This window comes from Pimephales promelas, chromosome 3 (assembly GCF_988280905.1).
Source record: "Pimephales promelas chromosome 3, fPimPro1.hap1.1, whole genome shotgun sequence".
Lineage (NCBI taxonomy): Eukaryota > Metazoa > Chordata > Actinopteri > Cypriniformes > Leuciscidae > Pimephales > Pimephales promelas.
The window spans coordinates 9,527,867-9,547,355 of record NC_142771.1 but is presented as its reverse complement, the minus strand read 5'-3'; the positions used below and the strand labels follow the sequence as shown (position 1 = coordinate 9,547,355).

At 41.9% G+C, this 19,489-nt stretch overlaps 1 protein-coding gene across 3 annotated transcripts; it reads left to right on the top strand.

Annotated features, from left to right (window-relative positions):
* Positions 1 to 19,210, top strand: LOC148981968 (alpha-2-macroglobulin-like). Of its 3 annotated transcripts, none has more exons than XM_089128170.1 (34): positions 1 to 172; positions 11,149 to 11,326; positions 11,393 to 11,549; positions 11,661 to 11,713; positions 11,843 to 11,863; positions 11,958 to 12,123; positions 12,198 to 12,282; positions 12,358 to 12,472; positions 12,546 to 12,666; positions 12,744 to 12,853; positions 13,241 to 13,411; positions 13,493 to 13,717; positions 13,785 to 13,997; positions 14,084 to 14,233; positions 15,062 to 15,211; positions 15,297 to 15,372; positions 15,571 to 15,685; positions 15,773 to 15,998; positions 16,077 to 16,200; positions 16,271 to 16,392; positions 16,473 to 16,524; positions 16,615 to 16,698; positions 16,784 to 16,960; positions 17,064 to 17,139; positions 17,218 to 17,374; positions 17,461 to 17,535; positions 17,634 to 17,796; positions 17,876 to 18,060; positions 18,127 to 18,342; positions 18,415 to 18,536; positions 18,623 to 18,704; positions 18,781 to 18,864; positions 18,934 to 19,039; positions 19,115 to 19,210. In XM_089128170.1, the coding sequence occupies exons 1-34, from the start codon at positions 93 to 95 to the stop codon at positions 19,153 to 19,155; spliced, it is 4,278 nt and encodes a 1,425-aa protein (XP_088984296.1). In that variant the 5' UTR covers positions 1 to 92; the 3' UTR covers positions 19,156 to 19,210. The 3 variants fall into 3 exon arrangements, with proteins under 3 accessions (XP_088984296.1, XP_088984295.1, XP_088984294.1); XM_089128169.1 differs by lacking the exons at positions 11,149 to 11,326; positions 11,393 to 11,549; positions 11,661 to 11,713; ... (28 more) ...; positions 18,934 to 19,039; positions 19,115 to 19,210 and adding exons at positions 725 to 902; positions 981 to 1,137; positions 1,249 to 1,301; ... (28 more) ...; positions 8,543 to 8,648; positions 8,727 to 8,823; XM_089128168.1 differs by lacking the exon at positions 1 to 172 and adding an exon at positions 10,408 to 10,590.
* The last annotated feature ends 279 nt before the right edge of the window (positions 19,211 to 19,489 follow it).

Genomic DNA, 19,489 nt, shown 5'->3' with positions numbered 1-19,489 from the left:
GAGTTAAGCTACAGTGTAGGACTCAATAGAAGTGGTGCAGGGTTTGTGAAAGAGACTCTTGATTTCTGTCTAGGCTTGGATGATTGCTCTTCATGGCTGTGAGAGAGATTTGTGTTTGGAGAGGGCTCATTTTAGCCCTTTTCCTCTTTGCTGTTGATGGACAGAAAAGGCCGTAAGTGCAATGGGATTTACAGCGAAAACTGGCCGAATGTTTAATCTATGCAGAATGATGCAGTTAAACCGTTCAGAAAAAGTTAATCCTGTTGTACTATTTCTTATCAATTGGTCAAAGGATGAATGGGACACCAAATTGCTGTTCATTAACTTCTTTTTTTTTTTTTAAATACAATGTTCAATTGAGTTTGTGTGCTGTTGGAATAATACAGTAGTTCCTCGAATATATTTCTCAACAAAATGGCTGTCTTGTGCTCTTATTTTTTGACACAGGCACTGTTGCCAAATCTGAGCTTTTCCTGTGTGTTTTCAACTTTCATAATGTTAAAAGCTTGTCCCACCAAGATGACCAACCCATGTTTGTTATTTCAACCCACTTGCTGATGGAGAGAACTGCTTTTGGCCCAATTTTGTTTGATGGGCTGTTAAGCTTGTTTTGATGCACAGGCCTATAGGAACCCTGTGATGGCCACTTTCTGTAAATGTTCAATCAACATAAATAATCTGACCTGATTTCCTTTAGTCTCTGAACTTCATGATGTTTCCACAGTTTATTCATGGTGACGTTCCCTGCAGTGATTGAATCTGGATCTAATGCCAAATTGTGTGCAAGTCTTCTGAAACCCCAAGAGAGTCTCACAATGACCGTTTCCCTGCTTGACAAAAGGACGACTCGACTTGTGCAGCAAGTTTCTTCAAAGCCATTTCACCGCTGCTTTAGTTTCCAGGTTTGTTATCACAAGACATGGCTTTTTTTTTTTTTTTTTTTTTTGTCTGATGGTTTAGTTAACTGAGTTTCCCTACAGGCTCCTCGAGTAGATGGAGAATCTGTTCAGATGCTGAAGGTAGAAGTTCAAGGGAATGCCTTCAGGGCGTCTGATGAGAGGAAAGTCCTGTTCAAACGTTACTTGCCTTTGACCTTCATCCAAACAGACAAACCCATCTACAATCCAGGACAAACCGGTGAGTTGTGAATGAGCCTTGGTTGAATATGAGAGGTGTAGAAAGTCCATTATGGTATAAGTTCTGATCTTTAATCGCATAATGCATGTGTGTTTATTGCTGTTTTTACAGTGAATTTCAGAGTTGTCACCATGGATGGCAAATTTGTGCCTCTTGATCAGATGGTAAGGATCAAATTGAACAAATGCAAATTTATTGTTGGTTATTTTTTCTTGCACAGTTTTGCAGTTCTCTTCAATGACTGCTGCAATATGATCTTTTAAATGCTTAATATTCCTGTCTTTGTCTTTCAGTACAATCTGGTGGTGGTGGAGGTGAGAATTTGATCTGGTCCGAGTCTTTGAATGGAGCAGCTGCCACTTTGCTCATTTTGTTTTCCGTTTTTATGAGCTGTTACTGTTTTAATAGGACAATAACAATAACCGGATTGGTCAGTGGACAAACATTTCCTCAACGGACTGGATATTGCAGCTTTCTCACGAGTTAAACCCAGAGGCTCAGATGGGGATGTACACATTAAAGGCTTTTATTGGTGAACAAACAATCTCCCATGTGTTTGAGGTGAAAAAATACGGTAAGTTGATGTGAATATGTGCAACAGTACAACGACAGATTTGAGGTATTACAGCATTTAATTTTTTGTCTTAGTTTTGCCCAAGTTTGATGTGACCGTAAACACACCACAGATGTACAGTGTTGGAGATGTGGGACTGAAAGTTGAGGCTTGTGCCAAGTGAGTTAAACATACAGATATTTATTATCTTGTGGTTGGGTAGTTCTTGACTTTGTTCCTTGTGGTGTTTCTCAGATACACATATGGCCAACCTGTACCTGGCCAAGCCTTGGTGGAAGTGTGCCGTGATCCCTTTCCATACGCTGCGGTTCCTGATTTGACCCGTCGTTGCCTGACTAAAACTGCAAAGGTTTGACTCCTGCCTTACAGTGGAGGGTTTTTCTTGTGCTTGAATTTAATGTGACTCTTTGTTCTGCCACCAGATGAATGCCACTGGCTGTGTCTTCCAAACTGTCGATGCATCAGTGTTTTTTGGCACCAAATTTGAAAATAATATGCAAGACACTTTTCTTGTAAATGTGAATGTCACTGAGGAGGGAACAGGTGAGCTATTGGCTGCTCTGAACCAATGTCATGTGAATGAACAGGATTGGTTTATTCAGTTTCTTTCTCTTCTTCAGATGTAGTGATGTCAAAATCTGCAACAGTGTCCATTACGTTTGAAGTTGGCAAAGTCAAGTTTGTGGACATCCCGGAATATTTTGAACCTGGATCAATGATTGATGGAAAGGCAAGTACATTTTTAATCCCTGTTGCAGAAGCCTTCACAATGGTTGGAAAGATCGAGGGTTTTCCATCTCTGCTCCAAGGCTTTGGAATACTTTACCTATTAGCTTAAGACAAACTCCATTTCTTCTGACTTTAAAAATCCAGATTAAAAACTTAATTTCTAAGACTTGATTAACACTGTATCTTGTTTTGTAATTTTTTTTTTTTTTTGTATTTTGTTTCTTATGTTTTTTTTGTTTTTTTTTAAACTTCCTTTGTGAGCTTTAGGTTTTTTTTTTTTTGTGTCACTTAGAACTTGGCTACATTGTGGAAAGCACATTGGTCAAAAGCTGTTTTAAATTGTGTTATACAAGTTGTCATTGGTTCCCTTTCCTAATCTTGATCATTCCCGACAGATATCAGTGTCTCGTTTCGATGGTACTCCAATTGCAAACAAAGTTGTTTATCTCCTGGATGGCAACAGCTGGCCCAATAAACTGCTGATGGATCGGACCACAAACCAGGACGGACTGGCCACATTCTCTCTCAACACTGCCAATCTTCCTAAAGCTGCTCTCAATCTGGTGGTACGATTTGCTCTTTGTATTATTAGATGTAGACGTCTTAATTACTGCTACAAGAAACTGATTTAATTTGTTGTTCCCCAGGCAAGTGTGACTGCAGTGGTTGATAATGGTTACAAATCGCCATACTTCACTTCAGATACAAGGGTTGTTCAGCTTCTCCAGCCTGATTCCTCCAGTAACCCATCTAGTGCACTGACTATAGTGAAGCTCGAGCAGCCGCTCAAATGTGATGCTACGTTTCCAGTGACCGTGAAGTATTCTTTTGTTGGAGAGGCTGGTGACTACAGCACTGACATCATCTATATGGTGAGTGGACATGAATTGTAGCTTACTTTATTAGGAACATGTTATGTATCTGTCTGCCTTTTGTCAGGTCTTGTCCAGAGGAGTGATCGTCCTCCATGGATTTGAGACGGTTAAAGCGAGGGCTTCTAGTACAGTCACAAGTGGCTCGGTGTCGTTCCAGCTATCTGTCCGTGTCGATATGGCTCCAGAAGTGCAGATTCTGGTCTACTGCGTTCTGCCCAGTGAGAATGTGGTTGTTGGTAGTGCGTTGTTTGAGACCGAAACTTGTCTCCCAAACCAAGTATGTGCACTGGGCTCTTTTAGTTTAAGGGACTTGGAATGGTAACTTGTCCTGAGGTTTTTTTTTGTTTTTTTTTTTGTTCCAGGTGTCTCTAAAGTTCTCTCCTGCTACGGCTGTTCCTGCGGAGAAAAATGTTCTGACAGTCTCTGCTCAAGCAGGATCTCTGTGTGGCATCAGTGCTGTAGATCAGAGCATCCGGATCTTGGAGCCAGGAAGACGCCTGAGTGCAAAAATGGTATCAATGTGCAGTTGATTGAAAATCTTGGTGGTCTTGACCGACATTCAGTTTCAGCTTTAAAATGAGTAATACTGATAGATCAATTAGACAAATCTATTATGATCAGGGCTTGACATTAATTTTTTAATTTGCTAGCCAATGTGGCTAGTGGTTTTGCAAACAAACTTGACACATTTGTGAAACTACCTGATTAGTTGACACTGGTGTGCTTAAATAGGCTCTATGCCAAACTTGCGTCCCCATTCTCTGCACTCAAGGCCTGGTGCCTCTTGAAGCTGATGTATTAAGGTACAAATCTTGCATGATGCTCTTTAAATAAGAGATCTGTGAGGTGTTTATGGGTAGGCCTACTAAGACTTTATAGCCAATAATGAATTTCAAACCTGAACTGAACTTGGATCAACAGTCTGTCTTAGTCTGCCATTAAAAAAAGCCATGTCAACAAAACGAATAAGTAAAAATTTGCTTATCTACATCTTGGTAGAACTTGAAAAGATGCCTCAGCCAATGAGCCACCGGTGGATTACTTGTCGTGATTATCGCAAGATTTGTCGGGAGCTCCTCTCAAACTCGCATTGCTGGTTTTTCCAGCAGCATCCCCCCCTAAACTTTACTAGCAGGACTATTCATTTACCACTGAAATGCACTTTAAGAATGAGAGGCAGGCCTGAATTTTATTTGTTTTGTGTGACCATGAAGGACTGCTTTCCTTTTTGTATTTGTTTTGTCATTAATGTATTTGTTCTCGCCTCCTTTAATACTCATGAGAGTTGTAGCGTCGCACTGCAATATGGCTTTACAGATGTCTTTTTTTTTTTTTTCGTTATGGTTTTTTTCATGTTTACAGGTGTTCGACTTGCTCCCAGTGCGATCACTGACCGGTTACCCTTACAATGTTCAGGATGAACCAGAGTGTCTAGGTTTTCGACCCCGTCTAGCTTTAGTCAGAGATCCTGCCTACACTGCTCCTACAAATGAAGCCTATACAACCTTCAAGGTAGAGAATGTATTTTGTCACTACATGGACATGAATGGAGTCATTGACTTAATCTGTCTTGTGTTTTGACCTGTCACTCTGACAGAGCTTAGGAATGAAGGTCCTAACAAATCTCGCTGTACAAGCCCCTCCGTGCCCGCTGTATCCCAGATTTCCAGAGGGTAGGTCTATGCAGATGCCATTATTTTAGTGAAAAATTCTGCATGACTTGTTGAACTTGCATTCAGTTTTGTAAGATTACAACTCCTTTGTGAATCAGCAAATTGTTTTGTTGGGTGCGTTAATTTCTTCCATAAACGCAATAAGAGACAGATTATTCTATAGAGACAAAGTTTAGTCTAAAATTGCTTTTCTCTTTCAGTGATGGTTATGAGACGTCCAGAGGCTCTTCCAGATGGAGGCGACACTTCCTTTTCTGTAGTGACTGTCAGGAGTTACTTTCCAGAAACATGGCTTTGGCAGCTTGTTCAAGTGGGGTTAGTGAAGCATCTGGTTCCTTCTAAAGCTACTAACCCAATTTTTACTTCTGTTCCTCTCATTTCTCTTGTTTCGTTATCTTTCAGAAACGCTGGATCTACACGAGTTCCTCTCACTGTTCCTGACACAATCACTACATGGGAGACTGAGGCGTTCTGCCTGTCCTCTAAAGGTTTTGGTCTGGCTCCTCCTGCTCTGCTGACGGTCTTCCAGCCCTTCTTCCTGGAGCTCTCCCTGCCCTATTCCATCGTCCGTGGAGAGTCGTTTGATCTGAAGGCCACGGTCTTCAGCTATCTGTCCAAATGCATCATGGTCTGCCATGGGTTTTTTCTCTTTCTTCTTTATAGAGAAGTTCATGTGTCTTAGCCCTGTGCTCTGTTTCATTGGCAGGTTAAAGTAACGCCAGATTCTTCCACGGCCTTCACTCTTCAACCATATTCTGAACCGTATGTGTCCTGTCTTTGTGCCAATGGGAGAAAAACATTCAAATGGGCTCTATCAGCTTCAGTTCTCGGTCAGTTTTGCATCCTCTCTCTAAGTTAAGTGTATATTAGGTGGTGCTCAATTCCTGTCTGTCACTGCAGGAGCTGTCAATGTGACTGTCAGTGCTTCAGCTGAACCATCCCGGACTCGATGTGGCACTGAGGTTGTGACTGTGCCGACGAGAGGACGTATTGACGTAGTCACTCGAAGTCTACTTGTCCTCGTAAGTGGTTAAAAGCCTTCTGGAGTTTGATCACAGATCTCCTGCAGGTTTACTGATGTGGTGCTTTGTTGCTTTAATAGCCTGAAGGAGTTGAAAGGACCAACACCCAGAGTTGGTTACTGTGTCCAAAGGGTTTGTTTGCACTCAATTCCCAATACAATTTCCCTGTACAGCCAAACATCAGCCTTCCCCTCAATGCTATCCATTCTGTTCCGTCTGCAGGAAACGTTCTTTATGAAGACGTGACTCTGACATTTCCAACAAACGTAGTTCAAGGATCTGCCAGATGCTCCGTTTCTGTCCTTGGTAAATCATCTCAATGATTAGAAACTGAAATGTCAAGATTAGTAGAACTGTTTCTGATGTGGGTTTTATGCTTGACCTTTTGTAGGGGACATAATGGGTCGTGCACTGAAGAATCTAGATAGGTTATTACAGATGCCATCTGGCTGTGGAGAACAGAATATGATCATTCTTGCTCCCAATATTTACATCTTGCTGTACCTGAAGGTCACAGGGCAACTCACTGCAGCCATCCGAGAGACCGCCACAGGCTACCTTCAGAGCGGTATGAGTGACCAAATCCACTGTACATGTATAGGATACTTAATTTCAAGTGAGCTTAGTCCAGTCCTTTCCGTTGGAATATCATTTTCCTTTTGACCAATCAGGATACCAAGGACAACTGAACTACAGGCACACTGATGGATCATTCAGCACATTTGGTTATGATGCGTCCAATACATGGTGAGTTTCACACTGTTCTACGGTTGTCTGTAATCTGTGGCACCAGTATTTTAATTTGTTTGACATCTCTATGGCCAGGTTGACTGCCTTTGTCATGAGGTCCTTTGGTCTTGCGAGGGAGTTTATCTTCATAGATCCGAATGTCCTGCAGAGTGCAAAGGATTGGTTGATCAGCACGCAGGGTTCAGATGGTTGTTTCATTCAGCAGGGAACTCTGTACCATAGTGAAATGAAGGTGCATTTCATCTTTCTTAATGCACTGGCACCAATGGACCAACAGTGAGTGTTCTTAATATTTCTTTTGTTTTCCTTTTTGTTTAGGGTGGGGTTGGTGACAGTGTGACCATGACTGCCTACATTGTTGCAGCGCTGCTTGAACTAGGTGTCCCTACCACGGTAAAACCGGTCCAGTACTTGGTGCTCCTTGCATATGATCTTCCTGTTCTGGCTCTGATATCTGCTTTGTGTTTTTTTTTTGTTTTTTTTGTTTTTTTTTAGGATCCTGTAGTTACCAACGGTCTGTCATGCTTGAGGCCGGTCATTGGGAACCTGGGAAACACTTATGCCACAGCTCTGCTGACCTACACCTTCAGTCTGGCTGGAGAGACCACCACTCGATCACAGCTTCTAACTGCCTTAGACAGCCTTGCTATTTCTGAAGGTAAGATTTACCATCTGCTTGTTTGAGATGTTCATCAGGGTCTTTAGCATCAACTTTCTCCCCTCCATCTCATCCTAAGGCACTAAACTCCATTGGTCTCAGACGACATCTGGTGATACTCTGGCGGTGGAGATCAGCTCTTACGTGCTGCTAGCAGTTCTCGCTGTTCAGCCTCTCACAACGGCTGATCTGGGCTATGCTAACCGCATTGTCAACTGGCTCGTGACCCAGCAGAATCCCTATGGAGGCTTCTCCTCCACCCAGGTGCCTATGACTACCAAACATAAGTGCACATAATTGAGGAGTTTTTAATCTGGTGCTTGTTTTTAGGACACAGTGGTGGCTCTTCATGCCCTGTCTGTGTACGCTGCTCAAGTGTTCAGCTTGGACGGCTCCAGCTCTGTTACCGTACAGTCTTCAGGAGGAGACTCTTACAGCTTCAAAGTGAATCGGGACAACAGGCTGCTGTATCAGGAGAAGCCGCTGAAGAACGTTCCTGGCAAATATAGTGTTAAAGTGTCAGGATCCACCTGTGTGTCTTTACAGGTCTGTATCTTCACCCACTCTATGTATTGTGCACATCCAAGTATAAGTGTCTTTGTTCTACTTGTACTATAGGTTGCGTGTTTCTACAACATCCCAACACCCGTTAAAGTCTCCAAGACGCTGCGTGTCGAAGCGAAGGTGACTGGAGACTGCCAAGCGCGTGTAGCCAATCTCATGTTGAAGTTCACTGTGAAGTGAGTAGCATTGTGTCCTGAAACTTTTTTTGACTTCCAAAATTGAAGGGTGTTCTTACCTTGTCAACCTTCTATTCACCACTCAGATACGACGGTGTAAAATCAAGCACTAACATGGTTATCGTGGACATTAAACTCCTGTCGGGCTTCACTGCAGATACATCACTGGTTTGTATTTAAGATTTAGAAAGTCAATTTTTTACTGTGTAAATGATGGTGTCTTCCCCTCAGCTCGGTTCTTCACCCCAATCGTTTGCTCCGCTAGTGGAACGGGTTGATGCTGAAGATGATGGTGTCATAGTGTATCTGAAAGAGGTGAGACTGTACACTTGGTATATTACTAGCTGCCATTTTCTCATACGCTGCTGTTCATCCTTCTCGCAGGTTCCCAAAGGCGTCCCCATGAGTTACACTCTGCAGCTGAATCAGGTTCTTGCAGTGGAAAATCTCAAGCCTGCAGTCATAAAGGTTTATGACTACTATCAGACAAGTATGCTTTCTAATCGTGCTTTGCTCTGGCTGAATTCCCTGAGAACGATCTGGTTAATTCTTTTCCTCTTTTTTTCAGGTGATTCGTTTGAGACTACCTACACATCTCCCTGTTCATGATTTGGTTCAGTACTGGCTATAGGATGCTTGACAAATAAAACCTCTTTTATAACCAGTTCTGTTGCCTCTTGTTCCTTCTGTGACGGTGGTTTGAATTAGAAGCAGCAGTGTTCATGAGTGTCTATTTGTCTTGTGACTTCAAATCCTTAACATGGCTAATTCTACAGTTGTGGTTCTTTGAACTTCTTTTTTTTTATTATTACTTTCAAATTGTGGCACTTTGCTTGCAGGTGAGCTTTCATTAATAAACTGGCAAACTTAACCTTTTCATTTCCAACCATGGTAATAAGCTTTAAGTGAATTTAGGGTGTTACACTGAACTTAACCCTGGGTTATTGTCCTTCTTAAAGGGGTCATGAAGGCAACTGTTAGCCTAGCATTAGAAAACGCTAGCTTCTGGCAGCAATGTATATCCTGTCACTTAACGTGTCTGTAAATAACTGAGATAACGAATGTTAACAATGTTGGGCTGAATGACTCCTGTAAATAATGTAGTACCAAACGGTGATGCAACTATATGTGGTTTACACGGTCACTTGTACATTTTTGCCTGGAGCTGAAGCTTTTCATTGACCACCTCTATGGGCTATATGCACGCATAAGTTCTGCATTTGACGCAAGGATGCTCATCCATTTCCGGTTGTGGAGATTAAAGCGGAGGAAAACTGAGGAAAACGGGATTATGGCAGAGTCTTCAAAATTGAAACAAAACGTACATATGTTTTAGATGAAATTTTATTTATAGTTATGTTTATTTAATATAATTTTATAAAGAAGCATAATCACAATGAGGGCTGTCTGTTTTATCTGTTTTTGTGACTAATGTTTTTTTGGTATAACCATGGAGTATAAAATTCAATATAAATTCTCGGTATTGCATTGGACTCTACGATCGGCGGAAGTTATCGAGCATCCTTAAACCTTCACCGGAAATACTGCCGTGGCCAACACAGCTTTTTGTACTTTTGCTTTGTTTGTGGTTTTTCCTCTGAGCTGACAATTGTTTTATTAGGACAGTCATAACCAAATTGATCAGTGGACAAATGGGCTACGGGGCTTTCTATGATGCTTTCGTCTCAAACGGTTTCAAAGATTTTCGCAAATGATTTTTAAATGCTTATTTACAATTTTGTGCTAACCATAAGGCAAAATCTAAAGAAAAAAAAAAAGTTTGTCGGCATGGTCTGAAAAAGATCTGGTTCAATTTTTGTGAAAATTGGATCAACCATCTAGGATGAGTTTGAAGTGGTTTTATCATTGCTAGCTTAAAGGTTTTTGGTACGTATCCTAGTGACAAAGACGAATTAATGATATTAAGAAGAGGATCTATGACCTCTGGAAGCATTCCTTTCAGTAGTTTAGTCAGTATATGGTCTAGCACACAGGTTGTTGATTTAGATGAATAAACGAGTTTGCAAAATTCTTTCTCTCCTATAGCAGCAAATGAAACAAATCTTTCCTCAGAGAGACAACAATGCACCCCCTGATGCGATACTGTAGTAGACAGTTGCATAGTTATAATGGGTGAAATGCTCCTTTAATTAGCGGGGCTCCGCCCTAAAGACGTCCTGATTGCCTGTGAGTGATGAATCAACCTGTTCTGAATTATTAAGAGTGTTTAAATAACACTGGCATCAGTGCAGCTGATTTAGAGTTAAGCTACAGTGTAGGTCTCAATAGAAGTGGTGCAGGGTTTGTGAAAGAGACTCTTGATTTCTGTCTAGGCTTGGATGATTGCTCTTCATGGCTGTGAGAGAGATTTGTGTTTGGAGAGGGCTCATTTTAGCCCTTTTCCTCTTTGCTGTTGATGGCCAGAAAAGGCCGTAAGTGCTATGGGCTTTACAGCGAAAACTGGCCGAATGTTTAATCTATGCAGAATGATGCAGTTAAACCGTTCAGAAAAAGTTAATCCTGTTGTACTATTTCTTATCAATTGGTCAAAGGATGAATGGGACACCAAATTGCTGTTCATTAACTTCTTTTTTTTTTTTAAATACAATGTTCAATTGAGTTTGTGTGCTGTTGGAATAATACAGTAGTTCCTCGAATATATTTCTCAACAAAATGGCTGTCTTGTGCTCTTATTTTTTGACACAGGCACTGTTGCCAAATCTGAGCTTTTCCTGTGTGTTTTCAACTTGAATTTTTCATAATGTTAAAAGCTTGTCCCACCAAGATGACCAACCCATGTTTGTTACTTCAACCCACTCGCTGATGGAGAGAACTGCTTTTGGCCCAATTTTGTTTGATTGGCTGTTAAGCTTGTTTTGATGCACAGGCCTATAGGAACCCTGTGATGGCCACTTTCTGTGAATGTTCAATCAACATAAATAATCTGACCTGATTTCCTTTAGTCTCTGAACTTCATGATGTTTCCACAGGTTATTCATGGTGACGTTCCCTGCAGTGATTGAATCTGGATCTAATGCCAAATTGTGTGCAAGTCTTCTGAAACCCCAAGAGAGTCTCACAATGACCGTTTCCCTGCTTGACAAAAGGACGACTCGACTTGTGCAGCAAGTTTCTTCAAAGCCATTTCACCGCTGCTTTAGTTTCCAGGTTTGTTATCACAAGACACGGCTTTTTTTTTTGTCTGATGGTTTAGTTAACTGAGTTTCCCTACAGGCTCCTCGAGTAGATGGAGAATCTGTTCAGATGCTGAAGGTAGAAGTTCAAGGGAATGCCTTCAGGGCGTCTGATGAGCGGAAAGTCCTGTTCAAACGTTACTTGCCTTTGACCTTCATCCAAACAGACAAACCCATCTACAATCCAGGACAAACGGGTGAGTTGTGAATGAGCCTTGGTTGAATATGAGAGGTGTAGAAAGTCCATTATGGTATAAGTTCTGATCTTTAATCGCATAATGCATGTGTGTTTATTGCTGTTTTTACAGTGAATTTCAGAGTTGTCACCATGGATGGCAAATTTGTGCCTCTTGATCAGATGGTAAGGATCAAATTGAACAAATGCAAATTTATTGTTGGTTATTTTTTCTTGCACAGTTTTGCAGTTCTCTTCAATGACTGCTGCAATATGATCTTTTAAATGCTTAATATTCCTGTCTTTGTCTTTCAGTACAATCTGGTGGTGGTGGAGGTGAGAATTTGATCTGGTCCGAGTCTTTGAATGGAGCAGCTGCCACTTTGTTCAGTTTGTTTTCCGTTTTTATGAGCTGTTACTGTTTTAATAGGACAATAACAATAACCGGATTGGTCAGTGGACAAACATTTCCTCAACGGACTGGATATTGCAGCTTTCTCACGAGTTAAACCCAGAGGCTCAGATGGGGATGTACACATTAAAGGCTTTTATTGGTGAACAAACAATCTCCCATGTGTTTGAGGTGAAAAAATACGGTAAGTTGATGTGAATATGTGCAACAGTACAACGACAGATTTGAGGTATTACAGCATTTAATTTTTTGTCTTAGTTTTGCCCAAGTTTGATGTGACCGTAAACACACCACAGATGTACAGTGTTGGAGATGTGGGACTGAAAGTTGAGGCTTGTGCCAAGTGAGTTAAACATACAGATATTTATTATCTTGTGGTTGGGTAGTTCTTGACTTTGTTCCTTGTGGTGTTTCTCAGATACACATATGGCCAACCTGTACCTGGCCAAGCCTTGGTGGAAGTGTGCCGTGATCCCTTTCCATACGCTGCGGTTCCTGATTTGACCCGTCGTTGCCTGACTAAAACTGCAAAGGTTTGACTCCTGCCTTACAGTGGAGGGTTTTTCTTGTGCTTGAATTTAATGTGACTCTTTGTTCTGCCACCAGATGAATGCCACTGGCTGTGTCTTCCAAACTGTCGATGCATCAGTGTTTTTTGGCACCAAATTTGAAAATAATATGCAAGACACTTTTCTTGTAAATGTGAACGTCACTGAGGAGGGAACAGGTGAGCTATTGGCTGCTCTGAACCAATGTCATGTGAATGAACAGGATTGGTTTATTCAGTTTCTTTCTCTTCTTCAGATGTAGTGATGTCAAAATCTGCAACAGTGTCCATTACGTTTGAAGTTGGCAAAGTCAAGTTTGTGGACATCCCGGAATATTTTGAACCTGGATCAATGATTGATGGAAAGGCAAGTACATTTTTAATCCCTGTTGCAGAAGCCTTCACAATGGTTGGAAAGATCGAGGGTTTTCCATCTCTGCTCCAAGGCTTTGGAATACTTTACCTATTAGCTTAAGACAAACTCCATTTCTTCTGACTTTAAAAATCCAGATTAAAAACTTAATTTCTAAGACTTGATTAACACTGTATCTTCTTTTGTAATTTTTTTTTTTTTTTGTATTTTGTTTCTTGTTTTTTTTTTTTTTAAACTTCCTTTGTGAGCTTTAGGTTTTTTTTTTTTGTGTCACTTAGAACTTGGCTACATTGTGGAAAGCACATTGGTCAAAAGCTGTTTTAAATTGTGTTATACAAGTTGTCATTGGTTCCCTTTCCTAATCTTGATCATTCCCGACAGATATCAGTGTCTCGTTTCGATGGTACTCCAATTGCAAACAAAGTTGTTTATCTCCTGGATGGCAACAGCTGGCCCAATAAACTGCTGATGGATCGGACCACAAACCAGGACGGACTGGCCACATTCTCTCTCAACACTGCCAATCTTCCTAAAGCTGCTCTCAATCTGGTGGTACGATTTGCTCTTTGTATTATGAGATGTAGACGTCTTAATTACTGCTACAAGAAACTGATTTAATTTGTTGTTCCCCAGGCAAGTGTGACTGCAGTGGTTGATAATGGTTACAAATCGCCATACTTCACTTCAGATACAAGGGTTGTTCAGCTTCTCCAGCCTGATTCCTCCAGTAACCCATCTAGTGCACTGACTATAGTGACGCTCGAGCAGCCGCTCAAATGTGATGCTACGTTTCCAGTGACCGTGAAGTATTCTTTTGTTGGAGAGGCTGGTGACTACAGCACTGACATCATCTATATGGTGAGTGGACATGAATTGTAGCTTACTTTATTAGGAACATGTTATGTATCTGTCTGCCTTTTGTCAGGTCTTGTCCAGAGGAGTGATCGTCCTCCATGGATTTGAGACGGTTAAAGCGAGGGCTTCTAGTACAGTCACAAGTGGCTCGGTGTCGTTCCAGCTATCGGTCCGTGTCGATATGGCTCCAGAAGTGCAGATTCTGGTCTACTGCGTTCTGCCCAGTGAGAATGTGGTTGTTGGTAGTGCGTTGTTTGAGACCGAAACTTGTCTCCCAAACCAAGTATGTGCACTGGGCTCTTTTAGTTTAAGGGACTTGGAATGGTAACTTGTCCTGAGGTTTTTTTTTTGTTTTTTTTTTTGTTCCAGGTGTCTCTAAAGTTCTCTCCTGCTACGGCTGTTCCTGCGGAGAAAAATGTTCTGACGGTCTCTGCTCAAGCAGGATCTCTGTGTGGCATCAGTGCTGTAGATCAGAGCATCCGGATCTTGGAGCCAGGAAGACGCCTGAGTGCAAAAATGGTATCAATGTGCAGTTGATTGAAAATCTTGGTGGTCTTGACCGACGTTCAGTTTCAGCTTTAAAATGAGTAATACTGATAGATCAATTAGACAAATCTATTATGATCAGGGCTTGACATTATTTTTTTAATTTGCTAGCCAATGTGGCTAGTGGTTTTGCAAACAAACTTGACACATTTGTGAAACTACCTGATTAGTTGACACTGGTGTGCTTAAATAGGCTCTATGCCAAACTTGCGTCCCCATTCTCTGCACTCAAGGCCTGGTGCCTCTTGAAGCTGATGTATTAAGGTACAAATCTTGCATGATGCTCTTTAAATAAGAGATCTGTGAGGTGTTTATGGGTAGGCCTACTAAGACTTTATAGCCAATAATGAATTTCAAACCTGAACTGAACTTGGATCAACAGTCTGTCTTAGTCTGCCATTAAAAAAAGCCATGTCAACAAAACGAATAAGTAAAAATTTGCTTATCTACATCTTGGTAGAACTTGAAAAGATGCCTCAGCCAATGAGCCACCGGTGGATTACTTGTCGTGATTATCGCAAGATTTGTCGGGAGCTCCTCTCAAACTCGCATTGCTGGTTTTTCCAGCAGCATCCCCCCCTAAACTTTACTAGCAGGACTATTCATTTACCACTGAAATGCACTTTAAGAATGAGAGGCAGGCCTGAATTTTATTTGTTTTGTGTGACCATGAAGGACTGCTTTCCTTTTTGTATTTGTTTTGTCATTAATGTATTTGTTCTCGCCTCCTTTAATACTCATGAGAGTTGTAGCGTCGCACTGCAATATGGCTTTACAGATGTCTTTTTTTCATGTTTACAGGTGTTCGACTTGCTCCCAGTGCGATCACTGACAGGTTACCCTTACAATGTTCAGGATGAACCAGAGTGTCTAGGTTTTCGACCCCGTCTAGCTTTAGTCAGAGATCCTGCCTACACTGCTCCTACAAATGAAGCCTATACAACCTTCAAGGTAGAGAATGTATTTTGTCACTACATGGACATGAATGGAGTCATTGACTTAATCTGTCTTGTGTTTTGACCTGTCACTCTGACAGAGCTTAGGAATGAAGGTCCTAACAAATCTCGCTGTACAAGCCCCTCCGTGCCCGCTGTATCACAGATTTCCAGAGGGTAGGTCTATGCAGATGCCATTATTTTAGTGAAAAATTCTGCATGACTTGTTGAACTTGCATTCAGTTTTGTAAGATTACAACTCCTTTGTGAATCAGCAAATTGTTTTGTTGGGTGCGTTAATTTCTTTCATAAACGCAATAAGAGACAGATTATTCTATAGAGACAGTTTAGTCTAAAATTGCTTTTCTCTTTCAGTGATGGTTATGAGACGTCCAGAGGCTCTTCCAGATGGAGGCGACACTTCCTTTTCTGTAGTGACTGTCAGGAGTTACTTTCCAGAAACATGGCTTTGGCAGCTTGTTCAAGTGGGGTTAGTGAAGCATCTGGTTCCTTCTAAAGCTACTAACCCAATTTTTACTTCTGTTCCTCTCATTTCTCTTGTTTCGTTATCTTTCAGAAACACTGGATCTACACGAGTTCCTCTCACTGTTCCTGACACAATCACTACATGGGAGACTGAGGCGTTCTGCCTGTCCTCTAAAGGTTTTGGTCTGGCTCCTCCTGCTCTGCTGACGGTCTTCCAGCCCTTCTTCCTGGAGCTCTCCCTGCCCTATTCCATCGTCCGTGGAGAGTCGTTTGATCTGAAGGCCACGGTCTTCAGCTATCTGTCCAAATGCATCATGGTCTGCCATGGGTTTTTTCTCTTTCTTCTGTATAGAGAAGTTCATGTGTCTTAGCCCTGTGCTCTGTTTCATTGGCAGGTTAAAGTAACGCCAGATTCTTCCACGGCCTTCACTCTTAAACCATATTCTGAACCGTATGTGTCCTGTCTTTGTGCCAATGGGAGAAAAACATTCAAATGGGCTCTATCAGCTTCAGTTCTCGGTCAGTTTTGCATCCTCTCTCTAAGTTAAGTGTATATTAGGTGGTGCTCAATTCCTGTCTGTCACTGCAGGAGCCGTCAATGTGACTGTCAGTGCTTCAGCTGAATCATCCCAGACTCGATGTGGCACTGAGGTTGTGACTGTGCCGACGAGAGGACGTATTGACGTAGTCACTCGAAGTCTACTTGTCCTCGTAAGTGGTTAAAAGCCTTCTGGAGTTTGATCACAGATCTCCTGCAGGTTTACTGATGTGGTGTTTTGTTGCTTTAATAGCCTGAAGGAGTTGAAAGGACCAACGCCCAGAGTTGGTTACTGTGTCCAAAGGGTTTGTTTGCACTCAATTCCCAATACAATTTCCCTGTACAGCCGAACATCAGCCTTCCCCTCAATGCTATCCATTCTGTTCCGTCTGCAGGAAACGTTCTTTATGAAGACGTGACTCTGACATTTCCAACAAACGTAGTTCAAGGATCTGCCAGATGCTCCGTTTCAGTCCTTGGTAAATCATCTCAATGATTAGAAACTGAAATGTCAAGATTAGTAGAACTGTTTCTGATGTGGGTTTTATGCTTGACTTTTTGTAGGGGACATAATGGGTCGTGCACTGAAGAATCTAGATGGGTTATTACAGATGCCATCTGGCTGTGGAGAACAGAATATGATCATTCTTGCTCCCAATATTTACATCTTGCTGTACCTGAAGGTCACAGGGCAACTCACTGCAGCCATCCGAGAGACCGCCATAGGCTACCTTCAGAGCGGTATGAATGACCAAATCCACTGTACATGTATAGGATACTTAATTTCAAGTGAGCTTAGTCCAGTCCTTTCCGTTGGAATATCATTTTCCTTTTGACCAATCAGGATACCAAGGACAACTGAACTACAGGCACACTGATGGATCATTCAGCACATTTGGTTATGATGCGTCCAATACATGGTGAGTTTCACACTGTTCTACGGTTGTCTGTAATCTGTGGCACCAGTATTTTAATTTGTTTGACATCTCTATGGCCAGGTTGACTGCCTTTGTCATGAGGTCCTTTGGTCTTGCGAGGGAGTTTATCTTCATAGATCCGAATGTCCTGCAGAGTGCAAAGGATTGGTTGATCAGCACGCAGGGTTCAGATGGTTGTTTCATTCAGCAGGGAACTCTGTACCATAGTGAAATGAAGGTGCATTTTGTCTTTCTTAATGCACTGGCACCAATGGACCAACAGTGAGTGTTCTTAATATTTCTTTTGTTTTCCTTTTTGTTTAGGGTGGAGTTGGTGACAGTGTGACCATGACTGCCTACATTGTTGCAGCGCTGCTTGAACTAGGTGTCCCTACCACGGTAAAACCGGTCCAGTACTTGGTGCTCCTTGCATATGATCTTCCTGTTCTGGCTCTGATATCTGCTTTGTGTTTTTTTTTGTTTTGTTTTTTTTTTAGGATCCTGTAGTTACCAATGGTCTGTCATGCTTGAGGCCGGTCATTGGGAACCTGGGAAACACTTATGCCACAGCTCTGCTGACCTACACCTTCAGTCTGGCTGGAGAGACCACCACTCGATCACAGCTTCTAACTGCCTTAGACAGCCTTGCTATTTCTGAAGGTAAGATTTACCATCTGCTTGTTTGAGATGTTCATCAGGGTCTTTAGCATCAACTTTCTCCCCTCCATCTCATCCTAAGGCACTAAACTCCATTGGTCTCAGACGACATCTGGTGATACTCTGGCGGTGGAGATCAGCTCTTACGTGCTGCTAGCAGTTCTCGCTGTTCAGCCTCTCACAACGGCTGATCTGGGCTATGCTAACCGCATTGTCAACTGGCTCGTGACCCAGCAGAATCCCTATGGAGGCTTCTCATCCACCCAGGTGCCTCTGACTACCAAACATAAGTGCAATAAATTGAGGAGTTTTTAATCTTGTGCTTGTTTTTAGGACACAGTGGTGGCTCTTCATGCCCTGTCTGTGTACGCTGCTCAAGTGTTCAGTTTGGACGGCTCCAGCTCTGTTACCGTACAGTCTTCAGGAGGAGACTCTTACAGCTTCAAAGTGAATCGGGACAACAGGCTGCTGTATCAGGAGAAGCCGCTGAAGAACGTTCCTGGCAAATATAGTGTTAAAGTGTCAGGATCCACCTGTGTGTCTTTACAGGTCTGTATCTTCACCCACTCTATGTATTGTGCACATCCAAGTATAAGTGTCTTTGTTCTACTTGTACTATAGGTTGCGTGTTTCTACAACATCCCAACACCCGTTAAAGTCTCCAAGACGCTGCGTGTTGAAGCGAAGGTGACTGGAGACTGCCAAGCGCGTGTAGCCAATCTCATGTTGAAGTTCACTGTGAAGTGAGTAGCATTGTGTCCTGAAACTTTTTTTGACTTCCAAAATTGAAGGGTGTTCTTACCTTGTCAACCTTCTATTCCCCACTCAGATATGACGGTGTAAAATCAAGCACTAACATGGTTATCGTGGACATTAAACTCCTGTCGGGCTTCACTGCAGATACATCACTGGTTTGTATTTAAGATTTAGAAAGTCAATTTTTTTTTTCAATTTTTTACTGTGTAAATGATGGTGTCTTCCCCTCAGCTCGGTTCTTCACCCCAATCGTTTGCTCCGCTAGTGGAACGGGTTGATGCTGAAGATGATGGTGTCATAGTGTATCTGAAAGAGGTGAGACTGTATACTTGGTATATTACTAGCTGCCATTTTCTCATACGCTGCTGTTCATCCTTCTCGCAGGTTCCCAAAGGCGTCCCCATGAGTTACACTCTGCAGCTGAATCAGGTTCTTGCAGTGGAAAATCTCAAGCCTGCAGTCATAAAGGTTTATGACTACTATCAGACAAGTATGCTTTCTAATCGTGCTTTGCTCTGGCTGAATTCCCTGAGAACGATCTGGTTAATTATTTTCCTCTTTTCAGGTGATTCGTTTGAGACTACCTACACATCTCCCTGTTCATGATTTGGTTCAGTACTGGCTATAGGATGCTTGACAAATAAAACCTCTTTTATAACCAGTTCTGTTGCCTCTTGTTCCTTCTGTGACGGTGGTTTGAATTAGAAGCAGCAGTGTTCATGAGTGTCTATTTGTCTTGTGACTTCAAATCCTTAACATGGCTAATTCTACAGTTGTGGTTCTTTGAACTTCTTTTTTTTTTATTATTACTTTCAAATTGTGGCACTTTGCTTGCAGGTGAGCCTTCATTAATAAACTGGCAAACTTAACCTTTTCATTTCCAACCATGGTAATAAGCTTTAAGTGAATTTAGGGTGTTTTACACTGAACTTAACCCTGG